The sequence below is a fragment of the Mobula hypostoma genome, chromosome 1 (assembly GCF_963921235.1).
Source record: "Mobula hypostoma chromosome 1, sMobHyp1.1, whole genome shotgun sequence".
Taxonomy (NCBI): Eukaryota; Metazoa; Chordata; class Chondrichthyes; order Myliobatiformes; family Myliobatidae; genus Mobula; species Mobula hypostoma.
The window spans coordinates 143,396,004-143,416,962 of NC_086097.1; the positions used below are offsets into that span (position 1 = coordinate 143,396,004).

Sequence of the window (20,959 nt, forward strand, 5' to 3'; positions counted from 1 at the left end):
ATATCTTTCTTGTGTACCTAATTATAACCAAGAGTAACAAAGCAGTACGAATAGTGTTAGATCCACAAGAAGCAAAAAAAGAGTAGCATGCCTGAAGAATGGGAACACTTTAGAATGCAGCGGTGAACCTATAGAAAATACGAGGTAAGGAATATAAAAGTGGACTGTAAGTCCTTACTACAACATAGCTCTTTTGAAGGGTGTGCTGATTGTGCAAATATTGTGTAGGAACTGCTTGCTGTGATCTCTGTTCTGGATTACTTTCAGGAAAACACACATCAGTATCATAAAGCACTCCTGAGTAAACCCCATTACAGCACCAATATGGTTACAGAGAATACATGAGGATATATGACAACTTTTAAATTTGACACTATCTAGACAAAGGTATTCAAGTAGTCAACACATTTATTTTAAGGACAAAACCTACTTGAACTATATTGAATTTGGGACAAGCAACTTCTAATCACTCAGAAAACAATGCAGGAAGTCAAGAAGGTCAGACAGGATGAAAAGAGGTAACATGGGTTGACTTTTTCTCAAGTCATATTACCACCTGAAAGATGAAATGGATGCTCAAGGTGACCTGATCTTCAGAGGTGAAAGGATAATTCTTCCCAGACTGAAGCTTAGATTTTTTCACTTTTCACATCTGAAGGTGAATGGTCATTGCAGCTGAATGAGACAAATTTTCTATTGCCCGAGATCGAGGACAAGCCCTCCAGTTGCCGAGCAAGGCACCAATCATATTCACTCTCAGAAAGCCTCAGGTAGATTCTGGGCCAAGGTTAGATCAAATCTGCTTTGCCTAGAGGAGAAAATATATTTGTTATTAGTATTGATTTATTATTGTCTCATGTACTGAGATACAATGAAAAGCTTGTCTTGCATTTTGTCCAATAGATCAAATCATTACACAGTGCATTGACGCAGAACAAGGTAAAACACTAGCAATGTGGAATAAAATGTAATAGCTACAGAGAAAGTGCAGTGCAAGTAAACAGTAAGGTACAAGGTCAAAATGAGGTAGATTGTGAGGTCAAGAGTCATTTTATTAGACTCGGGAATCATTTAATAGTCTTATATCAGCGGGGTAGAAGCTGTCCTTGAGTCTTGTCGTACGTTCTTTCAGGCATTTGTATCTTCTACCAAATGGGGGGTGGGGTTACGAATAGAGATTGTCTAGTTTTTGGAGATATTCACTGGTGACAATTTTACAAGGCTCTCAAAGGGCTGGAAGAACACTGGAAGAGGCTAAGTTCTGAGCCATTTAGCCTTCTACAATACCCTCATACAATGGATTACAACCAGTCTTATTGCAATGAAGTAAAATTCTATTCCCCACAACAGAAAGGCTGTTAGAAGCAGAAGTGGCAAAAAGAAGATGGGCATACTATCATAACAGAAATGACAAAACCTTGTCATCATTGAAGGTTGGAGGCAGAATGAGGGTGAAGCCCGTTAGGTGAACAGTAGATGTGGCATCAATACGGATCATGCTGTCATGTCAAAGGGAAAGGTCCCAGCTCAAGAAGACTATTGGAGACTTGCTTCATGGAAGAAATTGTGAAGATACTAAAGGGCACATTTTGTGCCATTTTGTGTTCCATGAAGCAGATTGAGAAGACTGCAGCTCTTAGCAATAGTTAGGAGAGAACCAGAACCGGGTGGGGATAAATGTTTGCTCACCAGTCTCTGGAGGACCTCTTACCAAAGCATAGCAAAGGAGACAGAAAAGTTCATTGGAATGTTTATTTTTTTGACCTATTGCTTTGTTTTCATTATTTGAAGAATAATACTGTGACCACTGGAGTAGCATGCATATGGCAAAGAAATACTGTCTTGTATTTTGTATTTAAATAAAGTTTTGGTTTGATAAAGCATGTTGCTATTTCGATTAACTATTCCAAGCAGATGGTGATACTGCTCCTTCCTGTATTCCTCAATCCCAATGGTTTAAAGTTACAAAATTCTGCAATATGGATTAAATGAGGCATAAATTAATGTTCAGGTTTACCTCTACCTGGGGTAAATCGGTGATATATTTACCATTTAAAATTATCTTTAGTTTTCTTAAGACCTTTTTTTAAATGACCTAGTCTCACTACTGCTGCTGTTCTGTGTTACCAGGGTCTTGCAATGAATCAGACAGTGATGACTCGGTCCCTGAGCTTGAAGAGCCAGAAGTTTCTGTTCCACTAGCTGGACAAGAACAGGTGCGTGGCATAGACATTAATGTGAATGCTTTAATTTGCATTGCTTTGATTGCTAATTGTATGAAGACCTTACCGAAAACTTAGGGAATTTTGATATGTGGCCTGGGTTCATCTCAAGGGAAGTCTTACAGGTCAATCATGAGATCTTGGATGGTGGAAGCATCTGGGATCCACTATTTTTGTGGAAATCTCCTTTAAAGAGTTTTACACAAAACGGCTGCTTCAAGTCTCTGTTAAGCAACATCTTGGAAATGCACTGCAGATACATTGTGAATGTTGATATAATCATTGTTTGACCTTCTGAGTGGGAATAATTGCTCCATTTCACTGGCTCTGGGGAGGGTGGGGGCCAACATTGGTGAACCCCTACCTCAGGTCCTGGGTGCTAGTGGAAGTGGACTGACAAGGCCTAGGTACAATAACAACTTTTAACATCCACTTGGACATGTGCATGGATTAGAAAGGTTCAGAAGATTATATGCCAGTTGTTGGACAATGGCACTAGCCTGGGTGGAGCACCTTGATTGGCCTGAGCCATTTGGATCAAAGGGCCTGTTTCCATGTGCTATTTGTTCTAAGTCCAGGTGCTCATATCTCACCTTATATTTGCAATTAATTCTCAATTTTTACCTGACCACCTTCATGCTAGTTTTTTAACAGAAAATTAATATGGTCTTATTAGCTATAAGAAAAAACTATTGGATTGCTGTGAAAACCTGCCTGATTTATAAACCTCCTTCAGGGAGGAAATCAACTGCCTGAACCAACCCAGCCTAAATGTGATTTCAAACCCATCAGTGTGGCTGACGTAAAATTGCTTTTACAAGGAACAATTAGGATGGCCATAAATGTTAATATTCCTCTTGACATTTACATCCATTAAAAGAGAAATCAAAATGGTTGGAAACAGAAATTAATTTCTATCATTAGCAGAATTCTCTATTTTCCACATTATTGGAATAATGCTCTATCAAAAAACAAAGGATAGCCATATTTATTAACTTTGTTCTTAATTGTTCCAAAGATTTGTTAGGATTAACTGGTGATGAGGGTTCAATGCAATGTAAAAACTCCCTGATGGGAGTTACATACAGGCCTCCAAATAGTAGCCAGGATATGGGCTACAAATTACAAAGGGAGATAGAAAAGACATATAAAAAGGGCAATACAATAATCATGGGGGATTTCAATATGCAGGTGGATTAGTGCTGGATCCTATAAATTGGCTTTTTAGAGCAGCTTGTAGTTGAGTCCACTAGGTGAACGGCATTTCTGGTTTGGGTGTTATGTAATGACCCAGATTTGATTAGAGAGCTTAAGGTAAAGGAATCCTTAGGAGGCAGTGATCATAATGGTGATAGAATTCATCCTGCAGTTTGAAAAAGAGAAGCTAAAAATGGATGTATCAGTATTACAGTGGAGTAAAGAAAATTACAGAGGCACAAGAGAAGAGCTGGCCAAAGTTGATTGAAAGATGACACTAGCATGGATGATGGCAGGACGCCAATGGGTGAAATTTCTGGGAGCAATTCGGAAGATGCAGGAAAGAGGCATCACAAAGATAATGAAGTATTTTTAAGGGAGTGTGAGGCAACTGTGGGTGAAAAGGAACTCTAAGGTAACAAAAGAAAAAGAGAAGGCAAATAATATAGCAAAAAATAGTGGGAAGGTAGAGGATTGGGAAGCTTTTAAAAAGCAACAAAAGGCAACTAAAAAACTATAAAGAGAAAAAAGATGAAATATGAAGGTAAGCTAGCCAATAATATAAAAGAGGATACCAAAAATTTTTTTTCAGATATACAAAGAGTAAAAGAGAGATGAGAGTCGATATTGGACTACTGGAAAATATTGCTGGAAAGGTAGTAATGGGGACCAATAAATGGCCGATGAAATTAATAAGTATTTTGCATCAGTCTTTACTGTGGAAGACACTAGTAGAATGCTAGAAATTTGAGAGTGTCAGGGGGCAGAAGTGAGTCTCGTTGCTATTTGTCAGGAAAAGGTGCTTGGGAAGCTGAAAAGTCTGAAAGTAGGTAAGTTACCTGGACCAGATGAACCTACATCCTCGGGATCTGAAGGAGGTGGCTGAAGAGACTGTGGAGATGTTAGATAATGATCTTTCAAGAATCATTATATTCTGGAATGGTTCTGGAGGACTGGAAAATCGCAAATGTCACTCCACTTTTTAAGAAGGGAAGGAGGAAGAGGAAAGAAAATTGTAGGCCAGTTATCCTGACTTCAGTGGCTGGAAAGAAGTTGGAATCTACTGTTAAGGATGAGTTTTCAGGGTACTTGGAGATGCATAACAAAATAGGCGAAAGTCAGCATGATTTCCTGAGGGGAAATCTTGCCTAACAAATCTGTTTGAATTCTTTGAGGAAATAGTAGGCAGGATAGACAAAGGAGAGTCTTGGATTTTCAGAGGATTTTTGTCAAGATGGTGCACTTGGGGCTGCTTAACAAGATAAGGGCCCATGGTATTACAGGAAGCATGCTAGCGTGGGTAGAAGATTGGCTGATTGACAGGAGGCAAAGAGTGGGAATAAAGGGGGCCTGTTCTGATTGGTTGCCAGTGACTAGCAGTGATCTACAGGGGTTGGTATTGGGACCACTTCTTTTCACATTAATGTCAATGATTTGGATGATGAAATTGATGGCTTTGTGGCCAGGTTTGTGGACGATATGAAGATTGGTAGAGGGGCACGTAGTGTTGAGGAGGTAGGATGTCTGCAGAAGGACTTGGACAGATTAGGAGAATTGGTAAAGAAGTGGCAGATGGAATACAGTGCAGGGAAGTGCACGGCCTTACACTTTAGTACAAGGAATAAAGGAGTTGGCTATTTTCTAAATGAGGAGAAATTTCAAAAATCAGAGGTGCAAAGGGATTGGATATTCTTGCGCAAGGTTCCCTAAAATTTAATTTACAGGTTGAGTCAGCAGAAGGAAGACAAATGCAATGTTGGCATTCTAGTCATCACAAAAATGAATGTAAAAGCAAGGATGTAATGTTGAGGCTTTATAAGGCATTGGTCAGACTGCAATTGGAGTATTGTGAGCAATTTTCGATCCCTTATCTAAGAAAAGATGTGCTGGCATTGGAGACAGTCCAGAGGAGGTTCATGTTCATGAGAATGATACGGGGAATGAAAGAGTTAACATGTGAGGAGCATTTGATGGCTCTGGGCCTGTACCTGCTGGAGTTTAGAAGAATGAGGAAGGAGCTCATTGAAATGTATTAAAATATTGAAAGGCCTAGATAGAGGAGGTTTCCCATGGTGGGGGAGTCTAGGTCCAGAGGCACAGCCTCAGGATAGAGGGATGCCCCTTTAAAACAGAGATGAGAGGGAATTTCGTTAGCTTGTGGTGGTGATTCTGTGGAATTAATTGTCACTACGGCTGTGCAGGCCTATTTGTTGAGTATATTTAAGGCAGAGGTTGATGGATTTTTGATTAACCAGGGCATCAAAGGTTACGTGGAGAAGGCAGGACACTAGGGTTGAGAGGGAAAATAAATCAGCCATGGTGGAATAGTGGAGCAGACTCAATGGGCTGAAAGGCCTAATTCTGCTCTTATGTTTTGTGGTTTTATGGTCTAATCATACAGGGTGGTTAAAATTTCTTATTACAGGAAGAAATGTGAGAAAACAAAAGCTTATTTTTAAAGAACAGAGAAAATCAAGGTGAGATTTGTGTGACTATAGAAATGCACAGCAAACAGGCCCTTCGGCCCATTGTGTCTGACAGAACATGATGCCAAATTAAACTCCACCCATCTGCCTGCACATGGTCCATATCCCTCGTTTTCTGTCTGTTCATGTGTCTGTTTAAGTGCTTCCTAAACATTGCTCTTGTATCTGTTTTTACCAGCTCCCAGGCACCTTCCAGAGGGTGGGGGGGGGGGCAGGTGGGAAAACATGCTTTGCAAGTCCTTTTTTAAACTTTTCCTCTCACCATATATCTGTGCACTCTGGTATTTGATTTGTTCACCCTAGGGAGAAAGATGCGGACTATCCACCTTCTCAAGGCCTCTCATAACTTTATGAAGTTTTATTAGGTGTTCCCTCAGCCCCTGATGCTCCAAAGAAAACAAGCCAAGTTTGTCTTCCCTCTCCTTGTCGCTAATACAATCCAGTCCTGGTACCAGCCTGTGAACTGCTTTTGCACCATCCCCAAACCCTCTATATCCTACCTATAGTGTGACAAAATATTATAATTGCATAAAATAGTCTTAAATTTGGTCTAACCAAAGTCTTCCACAGCTACAATATGACTTCCCAACCTTTATACTCAATGCCCTGATCAATGAAGGTAAGCAAGCAAAACATACTCTTTAACACCTTGTGTCTCTATTTGTGTTGTCACACTCAGGGAGCTATTTTTGAACCCCAATATCCCTCTGCATCTTATTTCTCCGAAGAATTTTGCTATTTACTGCATATTTTCGTTTTGTATTTGATCTCCAAAAGTGCATCACTTTCCACTTATTAAGTTCCGTCTGCCATTTCTCTGCCCAAATTTCCACTGAACCACTGTATAACTTGCTACAGTATACCCTTTTATAACTTTTCTTGCTATTCACAATGCCAAAAGTTTTCTCATCACTTTCTAACTTGCCAATCTGACAGACCACACATTTATTTATACTTTATGATATATGTTCCTACAAAGGACTCAGCACTGATCCTGGAGGAACCACCACTAGTCACTGACCTCAAGCCAGAGAACCACCCCTTTGCCCAGTATGCTTTAATCTTCTGGACCAGCCTAGCATGAGGAATCTTGTCAAATGATTTACGAAATTTCATGTGGATAACTTCCACTGCCATAATTTCATCAATTATTTTCATCACCTATTCTAAAAACTCTGTCAAATTTGTGAGGTAGGGTCACCCCAGCTGACTATTCTTTATATGTCCATGCTTTGCCAAATACAAATAAATTCTATCCTTGAAGATCTTCTACAGTAATTTCCCCACCACTGATGTAAAGCTTATCAGCCTATACTGTACTTTGCTGATTTGTCCCAGTTGCCCTTCTCATACAGAGGAACAACACTGGCTACCTATCAGCCCTCTGGCACCTCGCCTGTGTCTAAAGAAGATACAAAGATATAGATCTGTTAGACTTTCAGAAGGCTGCAATACTAACTCAGGAGGAAACTACTCCCAAGATCAAGAAGTGTCAATAATAGTAAGATGCAGATACAAGGTGACTGAAAATCAATGAAAAGAATTTTTCATTTTGCATAAAATGCTCTTATGATCGAGCCTGCACTTTCTGAATCGCTGCTGCAAGTAGATTCAATACAACTTTCAGAAAGAAATTGGATAAAATCTTGGAGGAATTACTGCCAAACTGCCCTTGCTGAATTGAGGTAAGCATTCCTCCAAGACGCCGAAGATGAATTAATCTTTTAAAAAGCTGGCAGGAAATAAAGCAGATACAGGGGCAGAGTCTGTAACTGAATCAGATTTGGGATAGAAATTTGTCCTTGTGAAACCTGATAAAAATCAATGGAACTGAACATCAGAAGCCAAGTATGACACACAGCCGCTATTTATATGAGCAGCAATTGGATTTATTTGAATATTTGAACTTTTCTAAAGGGTATCTGTGCATACTTATTCACAACCATTGATCCACCATTCCATTTTAATATATTTCCTTTGCACTTCTGTTCCAAATCTTTAATGACTTTTCTTGAGTGTGTTGCTGACTATTGTCTACAAAATTCCAACTGTGCCTTAACTGGTGATTTCTAAAAGTTTATCATGATTTATTTGTTCTGTCCTTGCGTTAATAAAACCAAAGATCTTGCATGTGTGTTTAGTAGTCTTGTTGTTTTCTCTTGGTGTGTTCAGGGATCCCCAACTCACTCTGATCTTCCTCTGTGAGTAGGCAAGTTAAACATGTGACTATGTGTGTGTCTGTTCTTCCTCATGCAGTGCACATTGGTGATAATATATGGCAGTCCATATCACTGTGGGAAACGAGGGAACAGCGGGGTTCAGGATTGACACATCTGTGCTGTAGCTGCCCTGAGAGTGACTGTGGCTGCAGTGGAGGATAATACGTTTTGCTATATTTAACCCCCATTCCTGTTATATCTGAACAGGAATGGTTGATGTTGGTACAGCAAGGCTACTTTGTCTACATCAATGGATGATAATCAATGTCTCTGAAAATTAAGTACAATTCATTCTTTTTGTTTTTTTGGAAAAATATTACTTGTAGTCACAGTTGGCGCAAGCGGTGGGGATCGGTGATGAGCCTGTGAGTAAAGCTAAACAGAGCCGCAGTGAAAAGAAAGCACGAAAGGTGAGTCAAAATGTGCCCTTAGACCAGGGGTTCCCATCCTGGGGTGCACCGACCCCTCGCTGAATGCTAGTGGTCCGTGGCACAGACAATGTTGTATAGCTGTGCAGATAGGCATGCAGCTAGACGGAAGTGTTCAGATTTGCTGTCAACATGCAGCTATCAGTACGTGGAGTGAACAGCCATGTGCCAAGACACAGATCTACAGACACAAATATGCTTTGAAAATTGCCTGTATGGACATGCACAGATATGCATTTAGGTCCTGAACCTAGACTTGCATGTAAAGATATCAACAGGCATGTAAGTACCTAGTTGTACAAGTATGGACATGAGCAAAGTGAACTCATCTATGTTTGTGGAGACACAGGAACAAGTATGCAGTGTGTGTATGTGTGGGCATATGTACATGAACAGGCACAAAGGTGGACATGAAGGTAGATATATGAACCAACATGCACCTGGACATTTGTAAAACATAGATGCATTTATCTGCAAAGTTCTTGTACATTAATAAGCATGAATACTAATATTTAGTTATGCAATAGGAATAAGGTAGTATAGCAGTTCTATGACTGTAATTTGACAATCACTCAGGAAACAAATTTTAAAATGACAAAGCATCCTAGCCTAACCTACAAATACCCTGTCATTAATATTGGAAGACTTAGGAGAATATTTACATTTTTCAAGAATTTCCATGGGTTTGTTTGGCAAGAGCTATCTGGCATGAACCTAGATATGGAAGTGTAGTCACATGAAATGAGATACACCTTCATATGGTTAGATAGGCTTACTCACAGAATTATACTGTCCACTAATGGCACAGGTACCTCCATCAGCTCCTTGGGTATGAGTTATTCTTTTATTTGTCGTCAGCTCCTGAGTGATTACTTCTCCACACTAAACATAGTTTTGGAAGAAGCACCAAGAGTAACAAGGGGGGGTTCTTTGAATTTCATAGTTACCAACAAAATACAATGTTTTGGGAAATGGTCTAGACTAGAGGTTTTCTGCCAGGAATTCACTCTAAATAAGTAACCCACAATACATGGATCGATGCAAGAGTTGAGCTGCATGTTGGTCTCAGAACTTAGTAACTTTTGAATCCACCAATCAATACTTCATATCAAATGCCAAGAGGAAAGTTATTGAACAAATAACAACTTCCATATGGATTTTAAAAATGTTTTGTAATAAATATTACCTCTCACTCTGACTTTCTCTGCTCTTTTTTTGACCTGTAATTAATCATTTCCCTCTTATCTTTCACTTCTTCCTTTCTCTCCCCCTTCTCTGTCTCTCGATATTTCTCTCACTGTTTTATGCACTTTTTTCCACCCATCTGTGATATGTTGCTTTCCATTTTGATACCCCCTATTGTCTCACTGCTCTCTCATCTTTTCTGCCTCCCTCTACAATGGCCCCATCTCACTCTCTCCATCTAATCCTTCCCCTTACTTCCCTTCACTGTTGCTTCTTGTTTCTCTTTTTTGCCCTTTTATATTCTCCTATGATCATGTACGATCTACCCATGTGTCATCTGCATTTCTCTTTCACTCCATTATTCATTCCTTCTTTCTCTTATTCTTTGTCTCTGTTTCTGACTCTCACTTCCTCTCTTTTACTGGTCTACCCCATCCCACCCCACAAATTCTTTCCCAGGCTATGTCCAAGCTCGGTCTGCGACAGGTACATGGTGTAACAAGGATCACAATCAGAAAGTCTAAAAACATCTTGTTTGTTATAACGAAACCAGATGTTTTCAAGAGTCCGGTGTCTGATATCTACATAGTCTTTGGGGAAGCAAAGGTAAGGATCCATTAGTAACTGTTGATAATTGGGTCCTTTAGTGTCATAGACTGCCAACTGTTTAATTAAAACATGGGGATTAGATATACGGGAGGCTCTGCTCTGTATTTGGACTTATCAAATTATGACAGAAACCTTACTATGTATGAGCTCTGTTTTGTAACTGTCCTGGGGACTTCAGTGAGATGGGGAGAACATGAGTATACAGCTGCATTTTTCACTAATTCGAGCTTGTGCTGTCACTGGAGTAAACTGTGGCCAAATTGTCAACTTCTCTGTGTCTTTGTTCCGTATCCCTAAAGAACTTCATCCATTAAAAGAACATCAGCCTCAGTCTTGACTGTTTTATTCTGGTTGTTTGGTTGAGGTGTTGAGGGTGGGAACGCCCATATATCTAGTAAGAAAAAGCAAACAGATTAGGTCGGTGGCCTCTTATAACTGATTTGCCATTCAATAAGAGCAAGGTTAATCTTTCAGTTCTGCACTGTTTTCCTTTTATTAATTCTATATCCCTTGATTCTCTCAGTATCCAAAACCCTTTTAGTGACTGAGCTCTACAGGCCTGCTAGTCAGTGAATTCCAATGATCCTCTACCCACTGGATGAAAGAAACTACTTCTCATCTGTCCTGAATAGCCAACCCCTTATTTTGATGCTGCTACCCAGTGTCATCCCAGTATCTTTACAATTAAACCCTGTAAAACTATTTTATGTTGTATTGAAATGGGATGTAGAGAAATAACTAAGCTAAGAAAGTGGATCAGTGTCTGCTTTTGCAGAAGACAGAGATGTATTGGTTGGTAGTGGTCTCATCACTGAGTTAGAGTTACAACCTCAGTCTTCAGAACTGCTTCTGTGAACCGGCTGAACTTTAGAGAAATAATTCCCATTACAATCATTAATTGGAACTCCAAAGGGGCCATTAGAGATCCCAAGGTGCTAATAAAAAAATGGAGAGTTTGTTTGTGCCCTCTCCAATAACTTTACTATTACAACCTGTGTCTTCAAAATCAGATTTTTGACTGATTTATTTTATCGCCATGTTGTGCGTAAGTTGATGTTTTGTTTATATTGACAAAACTACAGAAGTACTTCAAGAAATCTTGGGTTCTTAATAGGTGCTTTGTAAACATAAGTCTTTCTCCTGCTTTCTCTTTTTCCAGATTGAAGATCTGTCCCAACAGGCTCATAAAGCAGCTGCTGAAAAGTTCAAAGTTCCTATTGAACATGCAACTTTGATCCCTGAAACAACTCCAACCCATAGCATTAAGGAGGAGAGTGAGGAAGAGGAGGTAAAATGCTTCTGCATCATTTTGTGTTCAAACGTTGACCATTACAGTCATTAGGGCACAAACCAGTATCGCCCTTTCCTTCCCCACTTATGTAACGTACAGTAATCTCACATCACAACAGTCTCGGGGAAATACCATTATGAAACTTGCTCCTGACCTTTATTGTAGCTTTTACCAATATTATTATTACCTTAGCATACTAAGGAGTAGGTTCTTTGTAGAATGATTGCAAGCAATGACATAAATTAACTTAGTACCTCATGAGAAGGAATGAACATCGAGATGTAGTCATATGAATAGTATCTGTGACATGACAGCCTCTTTGAGCTTCTACAGATATTACCTAACATCAAAGTACTGCAGTTGTTGGAAGTCAAAGTATACAATGCTGGAAATAATCAGAAGGCCAGGTAACATCTTTAGAAACAGAAACGGAGTTGATGTTTCAAGGTGATGTACTTTCCTCTTCCTGATGAAAGGAGTTCAGTTTGGTGTTGATTCTATCTCCATGGATGCTGCCTGACCTGCTGAGTACATCCAGCATTTTCTGTTATTGTTCCCGTTATTACCCCACAGTCACAATTGAATCTTTGTACTTTGATATTCTTAACTAAACGCCTGATATAAAATGCGATTCTAAAATGAGTTTTTGAAACCAAATGGTTTCCATAATTATCCTTTGATCATTTCTAATGTGCTGACTACGAAAGGTAGTTAAATCTTAACGGACTCATTAAAACTGAGGAAATTAGGAGTAAGAAGAAAGGACTCAGGGTGGGGATGATTAATACCCTGTCAAATCTGACTGCAAAATTAATTAACTAGATAAAGACATCAACATAAGGCGAACAAATAGACTCAAGGCAATCAAACAATGGAAAATTTAAGAAAAGGCGGAGGCTGGAATTCTGAAATGAAAATGGAAATGCTGAAAATTCTCAGCAGGTCAAGTGACGCATCTAGAAAGAAAACAGAGTTAAAGTTTCAGGTTAACATTCTGATGAAGGGTCTTCAACTTGAAATGTTAATTTTGTTTCTGTTCCAAGAAATGTCGAACCGCCTTACGTGCTGAGTGTCTCCAGTATTTTCTGTTTTGAGTTAGATAAATGGAGAGGATGATAGAGTTCACAGGGGTGTTAGGAGATTGAAAATAAATTACTTGGTTCTGCAGCCTTTTCTGTCCTATAAATTCTTATCTGTCTGTGACAGCTAGAACATAGATCATAGAACAGTACAGCACAGGAGCAATGTTATGTTGAACCAATTAAATTAGTAATCAAACACTTAACTAAACAAGCCTTTTTTTTGCCTACACAATGTCCATATCCTTCCATATTCCTCACATTCATGTGTCTATCTAAACATCTCATTAAAAGATTCTAAAGTATCTGCCTCTAGCACTACTCCAGGCAGTGCATTCCAGGCACCCACAACTCGCAGTGTGTTTAAAAAAAGAAATAAAAACCTTACCCCTCATATCTCCTTTGAAATTGCCCCCTCACCTTTAAATGCATGCCGTCTTGTATTAGATATTTTTCAACCCTGGGGTAAAGATATTGTCTGTCTACTCTAACTATGCCTTTCATAATCTTATAAACTTCTATCAGATCTTCCCTCTGCCATTCCAGAGAAAACAACCTTAGTTTCACGTGCCTTCTCATCCAGGCAAAATCCTGGTAAACCTCTTCTGCACCCTCTCCAAAGCCTCGACATCCTTTCTATAAAAGGGTGACGGAACTGGAGACAATACTCCAAATGTGGCCTAACTAGAGTTTTATAAAGCTGCAACATAACTTTTGAACTCGATTCCTCTACTAATAAGGGCAAACATACTATATGCCTTCTTAACCACCCAATCAACCTCTGTAGCCACTTTCAGGGAACTGTAAACTTGGACCCCAAGATCCTTTTGCTTATCAGAACTGTTAGGGCTCTTTCTCTTTACAGTGTACTGTTTCTTCACATTTGGCCGTGTTAAACTCTATCAGCCATTTCTCCGCCCAAGTATGCAACTGATCTATATCCTGCTGCATTCTTTGTCATTCTTCTATGCTATCTACAACATCACCAATCTTTGTATCATCTGCAAATTTACTAACCCACTGATATAAATGTTTGACCAGGTAATTAATATATATCACAAAGAGCAGTGGTCCCTGTACAGATCTCTACGGAATGCCACTAATCACAGACCCCCAGCTAGAATAAGTCCCTTTGACTACTACCCTCTGTCTTTTATGGGCAAGTCAGTTCTGAATCTAAATTGCCAATTCACCATGGATCCCATGTATCTCAATCTTCTGGATGAGCCTCCCATGAGAGACCTTGTCAAATGCTTTACTAAAATCCATGTAGACAACATCCACAACTCCTACCTTCATCAATCACCCTTGTCATCTCATCAAAAAAACTCTATCAAATTAGTAAGACAGTCTTTTCCTGCACAAAACCCTGCTGGTTCTCCCTAATTAGGCCATGGTTTTCAAAATACTTGTAAATCCTATCCCTAATAATTCTCTCCAGTGTCTTCCCTATAACTGACAAGAAACTCGCTGGTCTATAGTTTCCAGGATGATCCTTCTTGAATAATGGAACAACATTAGCTTCTCGCCATTCTTCCAGGACCTTGCCTGTGGACAAGATAGTATCGGTTAAGGCTCCCGCAATCCCTTCTCTTACTTTGTCAATAACCTGGGGTATATCCCATCAGGACCTGGGGGGGGGGGGAATGTTTATGCTCCTTAATGCTCTTTAAGAGTCCCAACACTACCTTCTTCTTTACCTCAAAATACCCTAGCATAGCAATGCGATCAGCACTGATCTCCCTATTGTCCATGTCCTTCTCCTTGGTAAATACTGATGTTAAGTACTCATTAAGGACCTCACCCATATCCTCCACATCTAAGCCAATTTTCTCCCTTTTATACTTGAGTGGTCCTACCTTCTCCCTGGTTATCATCTTGCTCTTGATGTATGTACAGATTGCTTTGGGATTCTCTTTGATCCTACTTGCCAAGGACTTCTCATGACCCACCCTGGCTTTCCTAATTCCCTTCTTGAGTTCTTTTCTGCCTTTGTTATAATCCTCAAGGGTTCTGTTTGATTCTAGCTTCTTACTTTTACTTAATTTTCTTTTTTCTTCTTGACTTAATTTATCACCTCTGTCAACATCCAAGGTCCTCTTGTCTTGCCATCATTATCTTTCCTTCTACTGGAATATACCCGACCTCTCTTCTGTGCATTTTGTCTTTAAATACCCTCCAGATGTCAGATATGGACTACCTAAAAATAAATGTTCCCAATCAGCTTTCCCTAGTTCCTGCCTAATGTTTTCTTAATTCACCCTGCTCCAAATTAATGCTCTACTGCAAAGTCCATATTTATCTTTATCTATAGCTGTCTTAAAACAAGGAATTGTGATTACTGTTCCCTAACTATTCACACACTGACAGGTCGGTCACCTGGCTAGGCTCATTACCCAACACCGGGTCCAGTACAGCCACCGTTCTTGTTGGACTATCTACTTATTGATTTAAGATACCATCCTGGATGCACCTAACAAATTTTGCCCCTTTTAAACTGCTTGTCCTATGAAGGACCCAGTTGAAATGAGGGAAGTTGAAGTCCTCCGTTACAACAACCCTATTGTATTAACACTTTTCCTTAATCTGCCTACATACCTGTTCATCATTGTCCCGGTGGCTGTTGTGGGGGCCTGTAGTACAATTCTATCACCTTCCTATTTTTGAGTTCTACCCACGCTGACTCAGTGAGTGAGTCCTCCATGATCTCCCCTCTGTGTGTCACATGTCCATCTGAGTTATAGAACCCAGGAAACTCTTAATTTAATATTATTTAGGCTTGAAGGTTTCACCTCACCTCTTTAGAGCATCAAAGATAGCCACATATCTTTATTTATTTATTGAGATACAACATTGAATAGGCCCTATTGACCCTTTGAGTCACACTGCCCAGCAGTCCCCTGATTTAATCCTAGCCTATCACGGGACAATTTACAATGACCAATCAACCTACCAACCTGTACGTCTTTAGGCTATGGGAGGAAATTGGCGCACCTGGAGGAAATCCACGTGGTCACAGGGCGAACGTAGAAACTCCTTACCGACAGCGGTGGGAATTGAACCCTGGTCGCCTGTACTGTAACATGTCATGCTGTCAGATAAGATTTAAAAGATAAAGACTGCAGCTGACATTCCATTTGTATACAGTTCTCAAAGGACTTGAATTCATTGCCGTGGCGTATTTTGCTGGTTTGGATTCCCTCAGATGAAGGTAAGAGGGGAAACAATTCTCAGTTTGGATGACATGGTTTCCTATGCTCCACAACGAACAAAGTGAACCCCAGGGTCATTGGGAAATACCAAAAGGTGCTTATTCCAGACTGGCAGTAATCCTTGTTGGGGAGGGCCCAAGAATGAAGAGGGTTGACCGTAATAAAGCTGTAAAAGGTAGCAGCAAAATTAGGCTATTGAATCTGCTCCACCATTTGATCATGGCTGATTTATTTCCCTCTCAATCCCATTCTCCTGTCTTCTTCACTTACTTTTGATGCCCAGACTAATCAGGACCCTATCAACCTCTGCTTTAAATATACCCAGCAACTTGGCCTCTACAGTCATATGAAGCAATGAATTCCACAGATTTGCCACCCTCTGGTTTAAGAAATTCCTCCTAATCCCTGTTCGAAAGAGATATCTTTCTTTAACTTAATGACTGCTTCACAAGTGAGGTGCATTGGGAGCACGGCTACTATTGTAACCAATTTGATGTAGTTACATCAAATTAACAGCAACATGATGATGATTAAGTCTTTTTTATATATATTGCCCAGACTTGAACATTTTCTGATTGGACCATTATAATCTTTGCCATGTGCTTACATTTCAGCTGGATGAAACGGGACTGGAAGCGAGAGACATAGAGCTGGTAATGGCCCAGGCAAATGTCTCAAGAGGCAAAGCTGTACGAGCTCTCAGGCACAACAAGAATGATATTGTTAATGCTATAATGGTGAGATACCCTGGAACTGCTAGTTTTGTTTTATAGCTGTCTTTGTATTTACTCTTTTCTTTTAAACTATCTTCTTACTTCCTTTGAAAAAGGTGGCTTGCTTTAAGTGGGTTCAGACACTCTTTGAATTGATTATGGGGAGCAAGGACATGGCAGACCAATTGAATAATTACTTTGGTTCTGTCTTCACTAAGGAGGACATAAATAATCTTCCAGAAATAGTAAGGGACAGAGGGTCCAGTGAGATGGAGGAACTGAGCGAAATACATGTTAGTAGGGAAGTGGTGTTAGGTAAATTGAAGGGATTGAAGGCAGATAAATCCCCAGGGCCAGATGGTCTGCATCCCAGAGTGCTTAAGGAAGTGGCCCAAGAAATAGTGGATGCATTAGTGATAATTTTTCAAAACTCGTTAGATTCTGGACTAGTTCCTGAGGATTGGAGGGTGGCTAATGTAACCCCACTTTTTAAAAAAGGAGGGAGAGAGAAACCGGGGAATTATAGGCCGGTTAGCCTAACGTCGGTGGTGGGGAAACTGCTGGAGTCAGTTATCAAGGATGTGATAACAGCACATTTGGAAAGCGGTGAAATGATCGGACAAAGTCAGCATGGATTTGTGAAAGGAAAATCATGTCTGACGAATCTCATAGAATTTTTTGAGGATGTAACTAGTAGAGTGGATAGGGGAGAACCAGTGGATGTGGTATATTTGGATTTTCAAAAGGCTTTTGACAAGGTCCCACATAGGAGATTAGTGTGCAAACTTAAAGCACACGGTATTGGGGGTAAGGTATTGGTGTGGGTGGAGAATTGGTTAGCAGACAGGAAGCAAAGAGTGGGAATAAACGGGACCTTTTCAGAATGGCAGGCGGTGACTAGTGGGGTACCGCAAGGCTCAGTGCTGGGACCCCAGTTGTTTACAATATATATTAATGACTTGGATGAGGGAATTAAATGCAGCATCTCCAAGTTTGCGGATGACACGAAGCTGGGTGGCAGTGTTAGCAGTGAGGAGGATGCTAAGAGGATGCAGGGTGACTTGGATAGGTTGGGTGAGTGGGCAAACTCATGGCAGATGCAATTTAATGTGGATAAATGTGAAGTTATCCACTTTGGTGGCAAAAATAGGAAAACAGATTATTATCTGAATGGTGGCCGATTAGGAAAAGGGGAGGTGCAACGAGACCTGGGTGTCATTATACACCAGTCATTGAAAGTGGGCATGCAGGTACAGCAGGCGGTGAAAAAGGCGAACGGTATGCTGGCATTTATAGCGAGAGGATTCGAGTACAGGAGCAGGGAGGTACTACTGCAGTTGTACAAGGCCTTGGTGAGACCACACCTGGAGTATTGTGTGCAGTTTTGGTCCCCTAATCTGAGGAAAGACATCTTTGCCATAGAGGGAGTACAAAGAAGGTTCACCAGATTGATTCCTGGGATGGCAGGTCTTTCATATGAAGAAAGACTGGATGAACTGGGCTTGTACTCGTTGGAATTTAGAAGATTGAGGGGGGATCTGATTGAAACGTATAAGATCCTAAAGGGATTGGACAGGCTAGATGCAGGAAGATTGTTCCCGATGTTGGGGAGGTCTAGAACGAGGGGTCACAGTTTGAGGATAGAGGGGAAGCCTTTTAGGACCGAGGTTAGGAAAAACTTCTTCACACAGAGAGTGGTGAATCTGTGGAATTCTCTGCCACAGCAAACTGTTGAGGCCAGTTCATTAGCTATGTTTAAAAGGAAGTTAGATATGGCCCTTGTGGCTACAGGGGTCAGGGGGTATGGAGGGAAGGCTGGGTTCTGAGTTGGATGATCAGCCATGATCATAATAAATGGCGGTGCAGGCTCGAAGGGCCGAATGGCCTACTCCTGCACCTATTTTCTATGTTTCTATGTTTCTATGTTTCTTTCTGACTATTCCCACTGGACCTAACGTTGAGTTTGCCCCTACCCAATCAGGCGAATCTCCCATCCCTGCAGGTTGGAAGAGCCTTGAGTGAGAAAAGCCTGTGGCTGTCCATTCCATTGTCTGAAAGAAAAATAAATTTGCCACATGTGATTGAAATCTAAATTAAAAATTGTGACTGCTGCAGCAACAAATAACAAAAACTGTCACTTTAAACAAATAAGTTGTGTTTGGAAGTTCAGCAGATTCATTAATCAACCTCTGCAGCTAGGAACTGGAATCTGATACATCCTGGATTCCTTGACTCTAGTCAAACAATATGTGGTCTGCTATTTAAGCTGTCTCTAGCTTTAGTTAAATACTCAGTTTTTCCCATGAATTGACAATAAAAAACAGCCCTGCTTCCATTGCCCACTATTGGAAATATCTTTCCCCAGTGCGTGGGTAATAAACAGGAACCCAAGGGAGATCTTATCCATTGGCAGGAATGGTGGACTCAGGCTAGACCTTACTGGCATGGTGCTGACTAATTCCTGACATCCCTAGTTTAGAATGGTTACATATTTAGAGTCAGTGCGGAAATTTCAGCAGCTATGCATGAACGGATTAGATGGGGTCAGGTGTCAGGAGAAGTGGTGGAGGCTTGCTGGGTGGCAGTGGTTGGGTTGAGAAAGTGAGCTGACAAGAAGGGTCTCTCTACTTGCTGATGAGTCAAAGGAAAGAATAAGCAGCAATACACACCTTTAGCTTCCAATTCCCTCTAGATATATTCTCTGCTGGGCTTTCTTCCTCTGGTCAACATTAAACCTGGTTCTCTTATTTGATAGCTGCTCAGGAAGGCAGCTTTAAATTGAATATGGGAAGCTCCAGATATCACTACTAAAATGTTCATCAATGAGTGGGTTCCCTGCTTATTCATTTTACCTGTTGAGCAAGTTGGAACCAACTCTTTGGAGTCATATGGATGTGACAATCTGCTGAGTGATTATCTTTAATTCTGTTTTCTTTCTCTTCTAGGAATTAACAATGTAAACTGCAAAATGGAGATCTATTTCTATATATATTCGCTGGATATTATCAACATTATAAAGTATAACCAAATTGTAAATCATACAAGTTTGCATCTGTAATACTGCTAATAAACTCAATCTATGGAAACCAAGCCAAGAGATTCTTTAAGTGTTTCCTTAGGTAATCACTGGGATGGAGAAGAGTTTTTCATGGGCTGAAAGCTCACCAGAAACATGTACACACATTGTAGAGCAGAGGTTCCCAACTTTTTTTATGTCATGGACACTCACCATTAACTGAGGGGTCTGTGGACCCCAAGTTGGGAACCTTTGGTCTGGACTGACATACTGAAGGGGTATTGGACTGCCAGAAGCACTATCTTTAGGTTAAGATATTAAATCATTTGCATTCTCAGGTAATTATAAATCTTCCCCAATAGTTGTAGAAGAGCAACAAGAAAATTTGCAGCATCTTGGCCTATTTTATCCTTTAAAACACCCAATTAAAATCCATCATTTGATCATTATCTCTTTGCCTTTTTATGGAATCATTTTCTTGTGGAACTTCGGCCAGCTTGTAGATGTATGGCTGTTCTGTTACAAGAAGGATGTGGAGGCTTTGGAAAGGGTACGGAAGAGATGTACCAGGATACTACATGGATTAGAGGGTATGAGCTAAAAGGGGTGGTTGGACAAATTTGTTTTCTCTGGAAAGTCGGGTGCTGAGGGAAGACCTGGTAGAAATTTAGAAAATTATGAAAAGCATGGGTAGGGTAGACAGAATCTTCCTCCTAAGGTAAAAATGTCAAATTCTGGAGCATGTGCATTTAGGGTGACAGGGGAAAGTTTAAGGGAGATATGTAGGGCATGACCTTTTCTGGTGTCTTGCTGTAGTGATAGAAACAGATATGATAATGGCACTTAAGGAACTTGTAGATACACATATAAGTATGCTGAGAATGGAGGGATCTGGATAATAAGCAGGCAGAAGAGATTGCATATTTTGGCATCATGACTGACACGAACATAATAGGACAAAGGGCCTGTTTCTCTGCTTTACTGTTTTATGTCCTATTGTGCCTTAGTTAAATCCATGTTCCCTGATGGATTCTCCTTGATGTAGTCCTTTTTTCTTCCTGCTTTTGCCTCCTCAGGACTCATCTGTCTTCTTCCTCCTTTCAATCATGTTGGAGATTCAAAGCATCTGACTCCAAAACCCTCTCCAAATCGGGAGCTTCATCCATCCTATAAATCGAGAAACCTTCAGGTCTTACCTACTTATCCAGTGTGTCCAGATTGAGCCTTATCTCCATGAAACAGACCAGTTAGCCTGACCTGAGTCATTGCTAAGATGTCCCCTATTAAGGATGACGTTTTGGG

General features: G+C 40.3%; 1 protein-coding gene across 2 annotated transcripts in view; it reads left to right on the forward strand.

Annotated features, from left to right (window-relative positions):
* Nucleotides 1–19,749, forward strand: part of LOC134351190 (uncharacterized) — a 72,529-nt gene extending 52,780 nt beyond the window's left edge. For both annotated transcript variants that reach the window (XM_063057302.1, XM_063057309.1), the window contains exons 4-9: nt 2,131–2,216; nt 8,451–8,534; nt 10,197–10,343; nt 11,506–11,634; nt 16,543–16,665; nt 19,587–19,749. In XM_063057302.1, the coding sequence (XP_062913372.1) occupies nt 2,131–2,216; nt 8,451–8,534; nt 10,197–10,343; nt 11,506–11,634; nt 16,543–16,665; nt 19,587–19,601 (584 nt within the window). In that variant the 3' untranslated portion in view covers nt 19,602–19,749. The remainder of the gene's footprint in view (nt 1–2,130; nt 2,217–8,450; nt 8,535–10,196; nt 10,344–11,505; nt 11,635–16,542; nt 16,666–19,586) is intronic.
* The last annotated feature ends 1,210 nt before the right edge of the window (nt 19,750–20,959 follow it).